Below are 18,731 nucleotides of genomic sequence, written 5' to 3'. Positions count from 1 at the left end.
ATGAAGACTTTCATGACAACTAGGAGCACAAAATTGTCGGATGTTTTACTGGTTGATACATAAAAACCTAATATTCTATTTCCAAGAGTCAGCCACTTTGCTTGACGTACTTAACTTAAATTTCTTTCTCCTGAGCCTTGAGGACAATATCGCTTTTGAAATGTCGAGAAAATACTGTTGGTCACAGTTTCGAGTATCCCCTTCTTCCATCTTCAAATCAGAAATTCGAGATACTGGAGTGGGGTCAAAACGTGTGATGGTTTTATTTCTACAATGTTTCAGCAATGTTGGAATTGGATTCGCGTAGGTGTTTGATCCTATATTCTTTCCGTCGAGGGTTGAAGTACCGAAGTGGAAGTTCGATGGTATGGAACACGCAAACAACTCTTTGGAGAGTCCTGTTCAAAGACTTTTCATATCACAATTCTTGAGGACACAGTTTATTGATGTACCATCCCCGCCAATAATACAGATTTGTGACATCAATGTCCTTCTCACGGCAATAATTGTTAAGCTTTGCTTATTGAATGCAGTCTCTCCATCCTAGCTCTGGAGTGACGTGCCTCAGATACTTTGATCCAGGTTATACAACTAGCACAACATGTTCATCTTTCCTCAAACACGTCTAACACTTTTTCTTCTTTTCTAAGGTTAAAGTGCGGTCCTGTCTACCATCAAAGTACAAAGCTATAACTCTTTTTTTCTTTGAGAACTACATCAATGTCGGCTAAAATGGCTCTAGCTAAAACCTTTTCTATCTCTGAATTTTGTTTGTATCAATCACGTTTTGTGATGTGATCATTACGACGTCCTCTAGAGGGAAAGATGCTAGAAGGGCCGCGTGACTTGTTGATGTCTTAGTTCTGTATACTGTAGTAAAAAGACGGATAGTTGCAATTTCTTCTTCTTAGCAGCAAGTTCCGGCGATGTTTTAAAATGTTTTGTGGTTTTTATTCCTCATCTGAACTTCAGATCTTCTCTTCTGCTACGTTTTTTAGCATTCCAGTTCTTCTGGATTAAAGCTTTGAACTGATTGTTATTGATCCATCCTTTTAGCTACTGATCTTTGCCGCTGAAAGATTCGTCCTAAGCTCTTGATATGTCATTTGGCTATGTGATATGTCATTATGTCATTCAATTTCTTAAATGACCGAATAATATAAGAAATATAGAAAATAGTGGTTTGGAAAAACAATTAAAAAGTGATTCTATTCCTAATTTGTTTTAATAGAGGATCTTCCAAAAGTCCTGTAAAAAAAAAGTAAAAAGCTGTATCTTTGAAAGTGCTATTTACAATTTTGTATTTTGTTTATATTGTTTAGTGTTTATTATGTTTATTTGTAGTATTTATTATACCAAACATAAAATTGTTGTTTATGTTGTTACATAAATTGAAGTATTTGTAACCCGATTAGTATTAATTTCCCTTTCAAAACGTTCTTATGAGTTCCAAATTTGTTTTGTGTTAATTGTAGCTAGTTAATATAATGTCAAAAGGTCCAATATGAGATATGACCAGATTCGTTTCCATTCACACAGTAAACCTTTAACTAGTCTTTTAATTAAAATGCAGAGTACTTTCGCACGACCTGGGTTCTTATTTAACTGAACAGCTACAAATACGAGTAACTAATCGACAAATATAACACGTGATACACTTGATCCCAAGTCGTATATGATCTATAGATACCCGGATTCAATTACTATGTAAAGAAAATTATAGAAGCTCCCAGCTCTTATACATATCTACGAGTACTTTAATTAAGAATAATTAGAGTCAAAGAGGCAAAGTTTACTCTTTGCTCTTTTCCCCTTTAAGCTCTTCACATGTTTCTCTCTTGTCATTTGTATGTAACTTCTAATTTGACTGTGGTAGGTCACGGAAAGAGTATAGCGATGTTTCGATTAAATAATTGCAAGGAATAATATTAGTTCTTATGATATATAGCACAGCCTCACATACTCTAAAGCACGTTAAAAGTTTAAGGATATTTGACAAATTTATATTTATCAAATAAAGGATTAATTGACATTTGAAATAAAGTGTGATAATGTTGAAGAAACATATATACAAATAAATTGTTGTACGCAGACAGTATATAATACACCGTATGATCAGTGTCAAGGTAACTACAAAGGTTGTTGCCGTTAGTGATCGTCAGAAACACATGGTCATACAGAGCATAGTAATCAGAGTTAGGCCTTTAACTAATCTGCAGCAGCAGTTACCACTCTTTGTGAATATTCCCACCGTTTGCACAGCAGTTGTGCAGTACGCTGGTGATAAAACGGGACTTGCAAACAAAGAGGTCGGTAAACACGAGTCGCAGGCTTGTATCATTGTGAAGGATTTCCCATGCAAGTGTTTTTCCAAAGCAACTGAAACGTATGATAATCTGATGACGCTACACTATTTTCCTCGAGTATGTAGATATCACAGGTCTCCTAAGCAATTCTCTGTATGCTATCTCTTTCAGTCCTTTGTATATTCAGTCTCCCAATCTTACAAGGGACATCACCCAATTGGCCGGCTCCGATTTCAATGAAATTTTTCTAGCTGATAGGGGACATATATGTATTACTTGTGATGACATAAATTTTTGTCATGGTGCAAGTTTTCTATTTATATCTATCTATCTATCTATCTATCTATATACATACATATATATATATATATATATATATATATATATATATATATAATTTTTAAGAGTTGTGATGTGGTTATTAGAGATTACTACAGAAGTCCCTTACTAACCTTTGTAAACGGAGCGTTAATGAAAGAATAACCATGTAGATACATATAAGGCCTAGGTGAAAGTTATATGGTAGGTGTGACCTTGACGGCAGCCATCTTGAAATCCGTCATTTTGAATTAAGATCAAGCTTTTTAATGAGAATACGGTAATATGATACATAATTTCGGGCTAGAATTTAATCAGGAAGACAATGGTGAAGCTAGTTTTGAGATACACTCTTTTGTGGAAGAGTTACAGGCATTTAATTTTTCGCTTACTACGTGCGAAAGTCCCTTACCTCAGCTTCTAACCCGCGTATTAATGATAATAAGTTGACAAAAGCTGCGGTAATACATATTATGTCTAGAGGGTAGTGATACGGTAAGGGTAACCTTGGCGGCAGCCATCTTGAAATCCGCCAGTTTGAATTAAAGTGAAGTTTGTAAAATTTAAACCATAGCATATGACACCTTATTTTAATAGTAAATTTTCCCAAAAAGCCAACGGTATGCTTATTTTTGTCTATAGTTAACTAGTATGAATTTAAAACTGCTTCTAATGTGCACAAAAATTATTCGATCTTACAAATTGGTAACACTCCTAATTTTCACCGCCTGTTTTAAGATTCCAACTGGCACTTTGCAATTGTTGCCATGGCTCATGTTTTCTAAATGCGTGTATTATTATGTTTTAATGCGTGTATTATTATTTAAGAGTGTGCTATATTTTTTAAAAAAGGAATAACCTGAGAATACCGGAATAAACAAGGTCAGATTAGCTCAGGATTGAAAGTGTTAGACTTCATATTTAACTTACAGATTTAATATAGTTACTAATCTTGACCCGAGAAATTTTAAATGTACGTGGTAATATGATGCAACATAACGTCATACTTATTGTAGGAGAGTGAGCTTGAATGTTTCGTGTACTTCTTTATCAATTGTGTAGTATTCATGTCTTGACTACGGAGACTCAGGAACATATTATAAATTATATCGTGAACAAAATGAATAATTTCTCCATTATGTCCTATGACACGAACGATATTAATAAAGTTAACCCTACTGTGTGTTTCGAGGATGTGTGCCGACAGCCCAGTTGCAATGGTTTATTCAAGCTATTTTCGGTAGGACAAATTTTCGGTCATGTTTTTTAAATATATCGGAATGGTGAGTTTCATGCAATTTTCAGCGCAGAGCGTAATCCTGTTGGCAGATTATGTTTTATCAATGTTTGTTTTATTTTATTTTATTTACGAACATTTTATGTTTAATTTGCACTACGAAATATAAGAAGTAATTACTTCCAGAAGTTTAAGGGAATCCAGAAATATATACTACTCACATATAATGACATCTGCAAAGGTCATGATGCACTACTTACCAACAACATTTACTTCATCCTGATCATCTATATTTTTCTCACAAAAGTTGAAAATTCTCGAACAAGACATACAGATGACATAAGAAAAAATCGGAATAATGATGCAGCAAATAAAATACTTACAAAGTCATCCAAAAGTTCACATTTCACGCGAAGAAAATAACCCTAAAGTGCATAGGCCGGCTACATCCAAACTCGGCACCATAATCCCGAAGTGCAAAGCTCGGCAACGTCCAAATATTAGCTACAAAACACTCAAGTAATAGGCCCGCAACATCCAAATATCAGTACAATAACCTCCAGATTCAAACATTGGCAACAGCTTGGTGTTATCAGCAAATTCAGAATACATTCTGAAAGACGAAAACGTCTATTGAAGGCAGCATTTAAGTTACTTATAGTACGATCTCAACATTGATTACGAAAACGATGATACGTGGCTTTGGGCTCTACGAATCTCAATTGTATGCACTAATACTCAAAAGAGAAAGCAAGAAGTCTCTGACATATTCTATAGTGCTGGTAAGGTGCTTCTTTCGCTTTTTAAACCTCTAGCTGAATCACTATGTAGTATGTTAATGAATTTCCACCCTGAACATTCGAACTTTATGGATAATATTCAGAACTACATCGCTGTTTTCAAATTATATAATTTAGAGCTGGAAAATTATTTAACACGGTGGCTAAAGCCAACATTTGGAGTACAACACCATGTGTGCTACTTGATAGGTAGTTTACTAATAATACCGCACAAGGAACCTAAATTCCTGCCAATTTACTTCGTTGGTGAGGATGAAAGGAAAGTGATGTTGAGATACATGAATTCCCGGAAATGCAATAAGTATGGTTGAAGCAAATACAATTAATGTTGCATGAAAACAATAAGCACATAAAAATTGTGAAGGTTTCGTTACATAAAGGATCTCCAAATTGCGAAAAATTTGAAATTGTCATACATGTCAACCGAAAACTTGTAATAGGCATTGGTGACAATTTCAACAAACTAATAGGAAATGAAGAAGACTGGTCATGGCGGCATAACAGTTTGAGTGATTTGATACGGTGCAGCAGAGTTAGTACAACAATATACATTGCAATTAAGTAAACTTCACAGGTCCTACGACGCTTGGCAGTAGAAGTTTTCTTTTTTGGTGGCGAAGATGGGTATTCCACTCATATATATCAACATGACTCAAAACAAAAATGTCACTAAGGGAGATGATTTTAGCAGCTTCATTTCACGCTTACCTCACTGTGGTCAACGAAGATTACAGCAACCGCTTACTTTATTTCTTTGCTTTTCTTGACCAATTTTGATAGACATATATACTAAAATATAAAGCGAGAATTTGAATAACATAAAAATAACAAAGCATAAATTATTGTAGATAATCGTACTCACCTTGGAGATTCTATAGTGAGAAAAGTCGCAGATAATCTAGGTCAGATAGTGGTACGCCCATTTTCAATTACCAGAAGTCCCTGCTATATGCACGAAAAAACGCAAGATGCTACGATATACGTTTGTCATTATGGCCGACCTGATCACACTTCATTCATTTGCATTTCCAGGATGAATGTAGTAGAATATGTGTTGTTGCCTGTCTAAAAGTCATAAGATCGTCATAATATTATTGTCCGATTATACCATTTCAAGTTTAAAAATTATATGTCTTTTAAGTAAAAGAAAATTCTTTGACGTTTTGCTTTTTGTCGTTGGTAGAGCAGTGTATTTGCCTTAAGAAAATTGACTATGTTATCGGGCTGAACTTTCTGATCCTGTTAATGACACTCTGCTCCGCGACATTGTGAAGGTAAAATGACATACAAATCTGCTTATGAATTTGAACTCATAAATTTTCCATACCATACTGGGGATGTTGAAAAATGTCACAAAATTGTCACAGAACATGCATGAAAAGTTGACGCACAAGAAAACAGAGATGGCTACATTAGAGAAACTTTGCTCTCAAGACTCACAATGCCAAAATTTGTTAAAAATTCTAAATCAAGAACAACTCCCTTGACTAAATCAACACAATTTAGTACAACCTAATTGGAAGGATGGTTGGGTAGGGTGTGGGTGGAACTCGAATTGCAGCCACCTCCTCCTCATGATCAGTTCGGGCTAATTTCATAAACAAAAGTTGAGAATAGGCGAAGAGGTGCAAGATCATTATGAAAATAAAATGTATGAAATCACTCCCATTAACGAATTTTTCACAAACATTACGTCACATAACTCAAATAAAGCACTATACCATAGAAAAAGTTATCTGTAAATTTCTTACGTAAAGGTAAATTTTTGTGTTTTTCTCATTTGTTTCAAACTTTAGGCTGTTTGTGAGACCTGAGGATCAAGCGTATGATATTTTCGTTGTTTTCCCATTCTTAGCGAATACGTAACTTTTGATCCCTATTAGAATTGGATACTCGAAAATCTGTTTTTCTTTTTCGCGAAAGGTAAATTTTGGTGTGCTTTGTCATTTGTTTTAAAATTAGGACGTTTGCGCGAACTGAAGATCCCAGTGTGATGCTTTTCGTTATTTTCACATTGATGGTCTGAAAATAATATGAAATTCCCAGTAAATAAAAGTATACGATAATACGCAACTTGTCAGCTCGATTAGAATTCGGTACTCGAAAATCGACCTGCCAATAATGTCAGGAAACGATGATTATAATCATGACGTTATGATATCGATTGTTTGGAACAAAGAGTGTCTGATAACGAATGATACATGACAGATAAACAATTAAATATTTATAAGCAGCTTATGGAGGACATTATCACTGAGTGTGGTACAATTTTCTTCTTCTTTTCACGTAGAACAGGAAAAACTTTTTTATTGTTGATTTTCACTTAGCCAAAGTATGATGAAAGTATGAAATTATATACTAAAATAGAAAGCGGATAGCTCATGGGCACATGTCAAAGGCAGATAGCTCATATGGCAATGCTGCTACGTTATTTGAGACTGGTTATACTATACATAATGTATTTAAGCTGCCTTTAAGGTTAATAGACAAAGTAACTCCTATTTGCAATATCACAACATAAAGTATCATGATCCAAATATTTTGAGGGCTTACAAGGTTATTGGTTAGGACGAGGGAATTTTTGCTCATAAGGAAAGTTTCAACGCTCTTAGCAGAAATTTTAATAAAATGGGGGCAACGATTCAGTTCCGAGATTGATTACTTTTTTCCGACTGGCTGGAAATTTCCGACATACCTTGCCAATACTTCGAAGAGTGATATGTGCTGACGTAGTAATGGCCTGCATCAAATCTTCATATCTATGACCATTTATCGACAAATTATAACTCAATATGAGCGTGCTAGTCCATATAAATGGTGTTGTAGGCTCCTCAATTTTCCGAGACGCTTCACAAAATTGTCAGCGTAGAATTTTCTGTTTGTAAGGGAAAATGCATACATCCTTATTAGGCGAAGTCGAGCTTGATATAATATATCTTATATCCAAAATTCATCCCTATACCTCATCTCCGTTAGCCTAAAAGGTATATTCGTAGGCCGTTTAACACAATGATTTCATTTCATATCATTTTATGTCCCGACATACAGAATATAAATAAAAGAAAAATCCATGAAGTACCTATGTGAATGTGTCATTTTAACGCCTGAAATTAATATTAAATTTCCAGAAAATAAAGGTATCCTAGACTTTTTATTGGTGTAAAATGCTGCACAGGTCCATTGGTTGGTAGTTCAGAGTGGATATTTGGGATAATTATACTGTGGAATTTATAACACGTCAAATATGGGGGGCCTTCCCAAACATAAACTTCTCTATAAAGTGGGAGCGATAGCTCGCCTAAATTTTGCAAGGTTCTCCACAAAATATGAACAAGGCGACGGTGATAATTATTTCTGCTCAAAGAAATCTGTATTTATACCAAAAATACCACACATACCATCAGAGTATCCATTTGATTTCAAAAGGCTATAGTTTCTCCTGAAAGTATGTTTGGAATGATAATTCATTAGGCACTGTAGAAGATTCTCCAAATAATCGAGATTGACTTAAAGGTTGTTGCTTTTGCATAGACAATTTAACGTAGCGTACTCTCGAGTAAGCCCCATCTCCAAAAGTTTGGTAATTCTAGCACCTGAAGGTAAAACTACAAATGTAGTCAATAAATATGTCATTGAGGGTAGTTATAACAAAATACTAAGGAGGGATTATCTGCAGTAATTCCCGATATACATGGAAGGGAAACAGTGGACAACCGGTAGTTTCAAGATGCTTAAGAAAAGTATGGCTACGAATGTGATTTTCTTTCCCGCTTAAACCCTCCCTCGTGATTTGAAATTCCACATGATTTGTTAGATAAAATGAAGTCTAAATAATAATCAAAATGCATGTATTCAGAAAATTTTAAATGTCATTATTTTATATTCTATTATCGATTATTTATCTTCACTATTATTTTAAGAAAATAGTTTCGACATGAACTGAGAATTATGATCGAGGTTTATAGAACTGAGGAAACATTTCGTGTGAACACGTGATTTAGGTTCCAAAGATTTTTGAGCAGAATTTCTGTGTCCTCTTAACACATGTAAGAACCCCATTTTCATTTGTTAATCGAAGTCCCGTCTTTGAAGCAGCAAGAAGTTGCAGGTTTGATTTTCCGTATAAAAGAACTAGTCTTTCCCGTTTCGATTCTACATTAAATTATAGTCAGCATCTTACATTGTCCTGATGATGATGATGTACCCTCAGCTTTATGAAGAAACAGAAATATCATTAAAAATATTTGTATTAAAATTGTAGCTTTCTCTTGTATTTCAACTAATAACCTGAAGTGATTCCTCTTCTGATATAATTTAATGTAATTTCCAGAACTTTAAAATAATTAGGTAAATAATATACTTTATATATATATATATATATATATATATATATATATATATATATATATATATTGCAGTTTTCCTAAACTTTATACATGTCTATAGGATACAGAGTATTTAACGCATTAATGACTTTCCATAATACAAACCGTTTACAAAATGAACAAAAATAATTAGTCATACACTATCAGAGATCTAACATTTCCTCATACATGCTCGTTGAAGTAATGTCCTTCTTTATCAAAACTCTATCATTTAATCTTTACTTATGAGAACCGCAAAAAATCTTCCCATACTTGAGAATACTTTTTTCTTAGACTTGCAAATTATCATATATTCACTTTTGAGCTAATCTATTAAGAATGTAATAGAAATTCGGCGTGCTTCAAAAAAGAAAAAAAATCCATAAGTATAGTGAACGCACAAACATTCCATGCAATGTAGCCCCATGCAGGTTTATAATTTGACGATTGAAACTTGTGAGAGAGCACTTAGTAATCATTCCGTTGAATCATTCCGCGCTTTAGATTGAAAAATTCAGTTATGTATTCCTCACATTTCAGGCTACAAGTAAAAGGTAACTCTTTAAAGTAACATTTACAAATACCATCATTTACGAAAGAAATTTATTTCCTAACCACTAACCTTATGATTTGATAAGCTGTTAAAAATTTTAGAGATTTACTTACCTTTTGCGATCTTTACCTCGTGAAACTATTGTCTCATAATTATTCTAGATATCAAGCAAAAGACCCATATAAAACGCCAGGAATCTTTGTCTAAGATTTCCAGTGATTTAGTAAACGGCTAAAATGCTCTGAAGAACGCTCTTCACCTCAAGAAAAATATCAATCCTCCCAAATATCAGTCCTTTAGTTAACCTAGAACAGAGTAAAATCATCAGCAAAACTTTCCAACCTTTTAACCCGAACTACAAATGGAAAACCTTAAAAAATATTTTATTACAGGTTTCTGAACTTTGGCTACATGTCCTGCAAAATTTCGTCTTATACGCAGCCTAATGTCAAAGATTTGCATGAAATTTTAGTTTAGTAGACACGATGATCTCATACTTACGTATATGGTAGAAACAATCATGTTCAGAAAGCCTGATTAATTTGCAAAAAGGTTGCAATTAAGTGAAATGAGAATTTCTGGTTTTGGACGAAGAAAGCAATTTGGTTTGAGGAACAAACTTTGCAAAGATTATAACGGCTATTGTTTTCAGATTTCTTTATAAGTGTAACACATAGTATTAGCCCCGTAGGAGGAACTAGAAGCTAGAATAAATTGTGTTTTTTCAATACTTTCTGTTATATATTCTGCAATATTATGAAATTTTTTGTGACATTGTGTTTTATTTTTTCTTACAGATTTTCTTGAACTCACCGTTTGAGTACCCATACGAAATCATCAATTCTTTTGTCTATGAGAGACAGAGCAAAGGAGAAAATGTATGCCTTTATAATGTGCACTTATTGTTGACAGTGAACTCTCCAAGCATTAGTAAATTATCTCCACTGCAAAGGAAATGTTATTTTAAAACTGAAAAAACCTTGGACGTGAGTCCAGTTTACACAAAACTTGCCTGTAATATGCAATGTAAATATCAACGGCTGATGGATGCATGTCAATGCTCTCCCCTAATATTCCAAACTCATGGTACGTTTAAAAATTTCATTAAAAAATTATGTTTGTTATTCTTTATTTCTGTCAATAAAATAATGTAATAACATACATTGATTATTATGTGGTAAAATCGCAAGAAATGTACTGTATTTCAATATAAAGTAACAATTTTTAAATTCTTGTCACATGATTCTTTTCTGATCAATGCCATAAACAAAGGTAAACCAAATTGCATTGACAAAAGTCTGTATCAATTTGCGTCATATAAATTACTTTTATTTGTTGTCACTATATTCAATTTAATTACCAAACGAAATTATGAATGAGAAACTTTAAATCAAGCTTAACAATTCAATTAACCTTTTTATATTTTTAGATATCTTTATATGGAGAGGGCTATATTTGTTGTAATTTGGTATGCCTATGTCACAAATGGATGAACTTTTGTGAAGGCACTAAGAATATTGTAATTGTGTAAAGTGTTTTGTAGGCCACCCACAAACCGAGCGTATGATTATATCATATGCCCGTGTAATTTGCGGTACCTTATAGCAAAATGTTTATGAGTTCGCTTTCAATTCATTCATTAAATTTGCTACCCTTGAGTAGTTTTTGAAGTATTTAAAATACCATTGTTCTAGAAGAATATAAAATTTATACCTATATACAACACGCAACATCAACGAACAATCACTCACTTTCGTACCAATTCTACTAGTATAACTATCTATAACGAAAAATATAAATTCATATTTAGCATTATTATAGCATAATGCAGAAATGTTAGGGTAGGAATGGGAATTGTGTGCAGTGATAATTGTGCGGAAAACTTTTTTAGAAAATTATATTTTCCATTTCAGTATATGTTTATGGAATATAACTACACTAAAATTTTGGGTGAGTAGATGTCGATCAGAAGTAAAACCTAATGAATTTTGAGAGAGTGTAGTAATGACAAAGAAATAATTTGGTTGAGAAATGCCATATTTGAAACTGAGTTTCAGATTTATGTGTGTTTTGGTTTCAGTCAAAATAAATCGCGCATCTGTTAATGTTTTGCGTCAGATTTTTTACTGCTGCTTAAAAACACCAAAAGGATGATGCCTTCAAGAGCAGCAATCTTGAATGGTCACTGAGATGCATTTAAAAATTTATTAAAATTTGTACCTCTCAATTACCATCACGGGGTTATTGGACGTAAAATGCGCGCTTAAACCGGTGGAATACCTTAAGTGAATTTTTAAAGGGTTCATTTAAATGCTGTGTTATCTTTGTCTTTTGTGGTGCACACTTTTCTTTCATGCAAGCAGTGCATTCTTTTTACTAAGCTTTTCTGTTCAACGGAGGCAACCAGTGGCCACTCCGTATGCGAATAGTGCTGATGCTATAAAAGGACCTGTTTATCAATCCACAGTTCCAGAGTTATTTAGCGTTAGGATTATTGCCTTCTCCTGTGTTTGTTTCAATATTAAGAACGTTTCCCTTGCTTTTTATTCTTTTACGTTTTCAGCCAAAGTTTTCACCTCTTATAGTTTCATTGTATGTGATATATTTTGGTTTAAGTTCTTAGGGTGTGCCATAGTTACAGGACGTCTATAAAGTCTGACTCTGGGTTGTTTTGCGGAACCAGCTGGGTGGATGGAAAAATCGGCGAACATGTATCACATTTTGAATGAACAAAATTGTCTCAGTGTCCTCCGGATGGTCCGACTCATGATGCAACCTAAATTTTCAAATTGTAAGGGAGCAGGTAATATAATATGTGAAAGGTATTGTAAAAAGAAGCAAGATGAAGCAAGTCCATAATTTCTACGCTCACCCTGTACAAAATTGTAGGCAGTCAAAATGATAACACAGTTGTCATGAAAGAGTCGGTCGCCACCTTTTTCCATACGGTATGCAAACGTTTTAAAATAATGGGACACATACGCACCGATGATTCCATCCTTCCAACCGTTTCAGCAAAGATGGCTCGGGGTCAGATATTTTAGACACCTTGCCGATATGGCATGTCCTCTTGCGTACGTTTACACCAGCTTGCAGCAAAATGGACATTAATGTTTGCTCCAGAGATGCTAATGCTACAAATGCTTTCATATTTGTACGTATTTGTCCGTCCAGAAAAGTATGTGAGCCCAATCAAACAAATAAGCATAGATATATGAATATGAATAGTGTTAGTACCCCTAAAGCTTTAGGTGATGTTCATTTCTCTGTAAGATGTAATCTTGCAATAATAGATGGCGTTACAGAGTAGCAGGGAGAGCACACTTCATATCGACCGCTACTACTCCCAAAAGTGAAACTGCAAACACCTGTTCTTACGCCACGTTACCTACGTGGGGCTCCTACTGTGACCTCTCGTGGAGGATTTCAACATCTTGCAGACAAACTAACGTCACCATTAGTTGGAAGGCAAGGGGACTTGTTTCATCTCATTATTGCCAATAATACCTTCGCGACGATACTCAAGTTAACCACCTTACTATTTGAAAATTTTGGTTTGACCCTGTCTGGGATTCTCCGGGGAGCCCTGGGGCACAACTTTTTCATTCTAACTGTGTGCTCGTAAAACACAGGATACGTGTGCGCCGATTTTTCCTTGGACACAACCGTTTCCGCAAGAAAAGGCATGAACTCAGATTTTATGAGCGACTTTTTATTATGGTACTTGCTCTACTTTTCCCTGCTCTTGCGAACGTTTACACCATCTCGCAGAAAAATCGAAGATTACTGTTTGCTTCCGGGGTGCTAACATTACACATGCTTTCTTTTTCGTGCGTATTCTTCCAAGTACTTTCCTTGTTATTGTAAGAAAATTTCGTAACTTGGCTGTTACGGAAGACTAAAGTAATTAAATCTTACGATCGTATGTGAATTTATTCCCATTATATCAATGGACGTAGTCCTATAGATTCTGAAGTCTTTGACCATGTCACATTGATTAAAATATATATTTACTTGTAATTATAATTACACTGTCGATGAAATGCTACGCTAAGGAGTAGGAGTTTCAAATATTTTTCCTAAACAATTTACTGCGTAGAAAGAACGTGTATTTCAGGTGGTTTCTTAAAATACATTTCTTCCTACGCTCTACATTGCATCCAATTTTCTTCATACAACAAGTACGTATTTCCAAGTGCAGTAACAGCATGTGATTTTATCGTAATTTAACATCTTAATTTTAATATGATTTGTCAGTCTCTCTAATTAATGATCTCAAGTTTTTAAAGAATTTGATGAAGACAATTGAAATATGAAGTAGTGTAGTTTCTGGTAGTGTTTCCTGTAGTAGCGTTATTCACTGTTCAGTTATATTTTAACTTGACTGATATTTATTGCTATTGAAGTATATCTAACATAAACTCTTTCATCTCTAACTTCCGGACTAGTTTCAATAATAAATTGCATATGCATCAGGTAAATAACAAAAAATCTTCATTGCTTTTGTACAGACTTGAAATTTTGTTACTTTCATTAGGTGTAAATAAGTATGGTTTTTATTCTATAGGTCGGTATAAACCATGTGATGTGGAAGGAATGGTTTGCATCTCAAAGGAACGAAGTAAGTATCAATGTCAGTTGCATATACAGATTTAAGAAAGTGACAAGAAATGTTGCTTATTCTAACTTGGTTTCATTGCAGCTAATTAATATAATTTGCTTCTCTAGAATTGTGATATGATAAACACGAAGAGTAAAGGTATTGCACTACCTCCTCAAGTTTCGAAATCTGGAGTTAACTTCGCGTTGGACTTTGGGCAATCTATTTCCTGCACCAGTGTGTATGATTTGCATATATATAAAATGTTTATTCTAGCTTTCGCAACACTAGAAGAAGATTCCTTAAGATTTGATACGTACTTCTACTGTTTGCTTTATTTATTTCATCTAAGGATACATATCTTAGAAGTAGCATAAAGTTAAAAGGAACGTGCAATCAATTTAGTAAATGTATTTCATATGGATGAATACGACCCAGATAATAATTTTGTATTGCAGGTATACTTTATAGTTTTTCACCCACAATGATTTAGTTGTAAATATCAACACTAACTCTTAGGGTTCCTTTATATTAAACGTTAAGATAAAAATATAGAATAAGCAATCATTAAACTTATTTATCTGATGATTTATGCAGGTTATAACAGTCAATTGTAGGAAAATTATACGCTGCTAACAATAAAACTTTCATTTATAGAACTTCCAGAGTAAAAACCAAAACGCTTCTTACAGACGAAAAAGTTATTTTTCGTCATATTTGGAAGATATGCTATAGGTAGATATTTCAAAGACAAATTTACAACCAGTCCTGTCTGCCATTGGTTTAGGGGGTTCTTTCGAAAATCAGAAGATAAAAATCTTAAAACTTCATGTAACCGCACCACACACTTTAGATAGTAACGTGGAGAAAATATTAATATGGAGAAAGTGTTAAGAAAAATCTTAAAACTGATCAAGGAATTTAAATATATATCGATGAACCTTTCACAGGATTACTGATTGTCCTTAAATGATGATAGTCATTTCTCTAAAAGAAGCTGTGAATGTTTTTTTCTTATGAACGTATATTGTGCAGTTTCCTCCAAAAAAAAGTCATATTTCTTATTATCTTCTAGAATATGGTATATTTTTAACTAAAATCATAGGACTTCATAAATTATCTACGAGGAGTACAGTGAACTTTTTAGCAATGTATATACGTTAGCGATAAATGGTTTCATGAGCTGAGCTGATTTTCAGTTTGTCCTCTTCAGCAGTGAGGCTATATGAGACAGGACCTACTGATTAACGTGGAATTTGAACCACATGAGCTCCCGCCGAGAGTGGAAACTAGGTCTCCCGCACCAAAGACGCGTACGCTAACCGCTTAGCCAAGAAGGAGCTCAAATGGTTTCAGTAGTATATAGAATTCAATGAATTTGTTCAGTATGCAGAAAGAAATAATAATGTTAAAGAAAACATGTATTGCTTTATTGTTATTAATATTATTGCTTTTCTTTCACGTTCACACTTCATGTCAATACTAACAATACAACTCAAGTATTGAGAAAAACATAGTATATTTCTATGTTATGTTATATTTCGTACTTATATATTTTACACCGACCCCTTCGTTCCAATCACCATAGCTTTTGTCTTTCTAACATTTATTTTCATCCCATGTTCTTCTCGACCCTTTCTCAAGTTTTCTAACACCTTATTGATTTGATCTTCAGATTCTGCAACTAGCGCCATATCATGTGCAAATCTGTAATACGCCGCTACTTTATACCTGTGAGGCATTACATTTCACTATATTTTGGAAGGTGGTGATTTGCATTCTCGTCTATACCTTATGGTTTAAATCTTAATGACAACTAAATTTTCGAAAGGAAAATTAGAAAACAAGAAGACATTTTAAGAAAATTTCAAGATTAAGTGTGTTTGAATTAAATAAATAAATATTTATAGGTCTTACGATTAGTATAATATAAATTCGTAGGCTACAAAATCCGAATGAAATAACTGTACAAAATTTCGCAGATATCAGGCGGGAAACTTCCAAAACTTTTAGAACTAAAAAATACGATTTTTTAAAGCTACAATTAAGGAACTGGAAGATAATAGTAAAAATAAAAATATTCGGGACATAAGGGGATGAGCGAATTTAAGAAAGGCTATCAACCTCGTGCTTATATATTAAAGAAAAATGACGGAAAAGTTCACACTGATACGGATAACTTCTTAAATATATGGAAATATATCTTTGACGATTTGCTGAACACGCAGCCAAAAACTAATGTGCGTGGAGAAAAGGAGATACACACCGCAGAACCGTATATTCCAGAACCCAACCGAAAAGAAGAAGAAACCGCAATACGGAATTTAAAGAAACACAGATCTCCGGGTGTAGATGAAATTCCGGCTGAGTTAATTTTAGCTGGAGGCAAAAAATTGTGGAGCAAGATACAAAAACTCATTCTCTTTATCTGGAACAAGGAAGAATTGCCACAACAGTGGAAAGAATCAATCGTTGTTCCAATTCACAAGAAATGCGACAAAACTGACAGCGTAATTATCGAGGCATTTCTCTTCTGTCAACACCCTATAAATCCTTTCAAATATTATATTAGAAAGATTGACTCCACACGCAGATGAAATTAATAGAGATTATCAGTGCGGATTTAGACGAAATTGATCAACTAGCGACCAAATATGTATCATTCGAAAAATACTCGAAAAAAAGTGGAAATAAAATACCCTGGTACATTAATCATTTATTGACTTTAGAAAGGCGTACGACTCGGTTAGCAGACAAACATTATACAAGGTTTTTACAGAACTTGGAATACCGAGAAAGCTAATTAGATCAGTTAATGTATGTTTAAATTAATCCCAAAGAAAGCCCGGGTAGGAAAATTTTTGTCCACGATCTTACACGTCGAAAATGGCCTGAAACAAAGAGATCCGTTCTCGCCATTATTAATTAACTTTGTGCTGGAATACGCTATAAGGAAAATCAAAGATAGCAACCAGGGCCTAGGGTTGAACAATATTAACCAGGTTATTGCATACGCTGATGGTGTAAATTTAATAGGGGATGATAGGAGAACAATAGAAAGACATGCAGAGATCTTACTAAACGCTTGCAGGGACATGGGTGTAGAAGTAAATGCAGAGAAAACTAAATATATGGAAGTGCGTCGGGACCGTAATACGGCAAATTGTGGATACGTTAAAATAATAAATAATACTTTTGATAAAGTGGATACTTTCAAATATTTAGGTTCAATATTAACAGACGAAAATCATATTCAAGGAGAAATTAAATGTCTACTAAAAGCAGGGAATTCATGTTATTATTCCGTTCAAAATCTCTTGTCGTCACGAATTTTATCGAAGAATTTGAAGCTTAAAATATATAAAACGATAATCGTTCCTGTTGTTCTGTACGGTTGCGAAACATGGTGGCTTAGTCTGAGGGAAGAACATAGACTGAAAGTATTTGAGAACAAGATCCTGAGAAGAATATTCGGACCCAAGAGGAACGGGAATGGGGGAATGGCAGAAACTTCATAACGAGGAACTACATAATTTATATGGTTTACCCAACATTGTTAGGGTCGTCAAGTCTAGGAGGCTTAGATGGGCAGGCCATGTAGGTAGAATGGAAGAAAGTTGAAACGCTTTCAAAGTCTTGACTGGAAGATCCATCAGAAAATGACTATTAGGGAGACCTAGGCTCAGATGGGAGGACAATATTAAGGCGAATCTCGCTGAGATAGGAATGCAAAGAAGAAACTGGATCCAATTGGCTAAGGATAAAAGTCAGTCTAGTGCTTTTGTGATCGCGGCATTGAACCTCCGGGTTCCATAGGCCATAGATTTAGTTAGTTTTAGTTTAGTATAATAAAACCTGTTTAATAGAGATTTGTAGCAGAAAACTAGGACAGGTAATATATATATATATATATATATATGTAATTATCTGATTTTGTGGAATAAGTAAGAAGTAATCAAAATGACGAACTAATTTCACATTTTAGGTTGGGAAAGATTTTCTCTCTCTTCCTAAGGCACCTAATACCGTGCAACATGAAGATTGAAATATAAAGTATAACAAAATGTTTTAAATATTGCGTCTACTTCAAATCTTTACATTTTCAATCCTAAATATGCTGAATATGCCTTAAAGCGAGAATGGAATTCTAATAGATTTTATTCAATAAAGAGAGGAGCATATGATAGGGCTTTTGGTATATAACTAAGTTATTAATCGAAAAGCAAACTAAAGAAAAGCCATTATTTTATTCTAATTGTATGAAACAAGTTGTATGAAACAAGTTACTTAGAAGTATCAATATCAACGTACGTTTTTGTTGATGTTCTGACCAGGAGATACTCAGTTACTAATTTAGTGCAAGGCCGACTAACCTGCATTGAAGAAAAATGATATTACTTAATATTGTAAGAAAAAGGATAATTATAAATATAGATTAAATAAGATATATATGCTATACGGAGAGAGTAAATGGAATCAATATAAATAGAAAAGGAAAATAACATTTATTTAAAATAATGAAGTATATTAAATAAGGGAAGAAAGCCGTGTAT

The 18,731-nt window shown here is 33.9% G+C and overlaps 1 protein-coding gene across 1 annotated transcript in view; it reads left to right on the top strand.

Annotated features, from left to right (window-relative positions):
* The window catches only part of LOC145689451 (uncharacterized), a 29,924-nt gene extending 19,192 nt beyond the window's left edge, over window positions 1-10,732 (top strand). Inside the window, exon 3 of the mRNA XM_081763610.1 lies at window positions 10,376-10,732. Within this exon, the coding sequence (XP_081619736.1) occupies window positions 10,376-10,732 (357 nt within the window). The remainder of the gene's footprint in view (window positions 1-10,375) is intronic.
* The last annotated feature ends 7,999 nt before the right edge of the window (window positions 10,733-18,731 follow it).

Source organism: Thermobia domestica, chromosome 7 (genome assembly GCF_964235325.1).
Source record: "Thermobia domestica chromosome 7, izTheDome1.hap1.1, whole genome shotgun sequence".
NCBI classification, from domain to species: domain Eukaryota; kingdom Metazoa; phylum Arthropoda; class Insecta; order Zygentoma; family Lepismatidae; genus Thermobia; species Thermobia domestica.
This window is presented reverse-complemented; position numbering and strand designations above follow the sequence as displayed.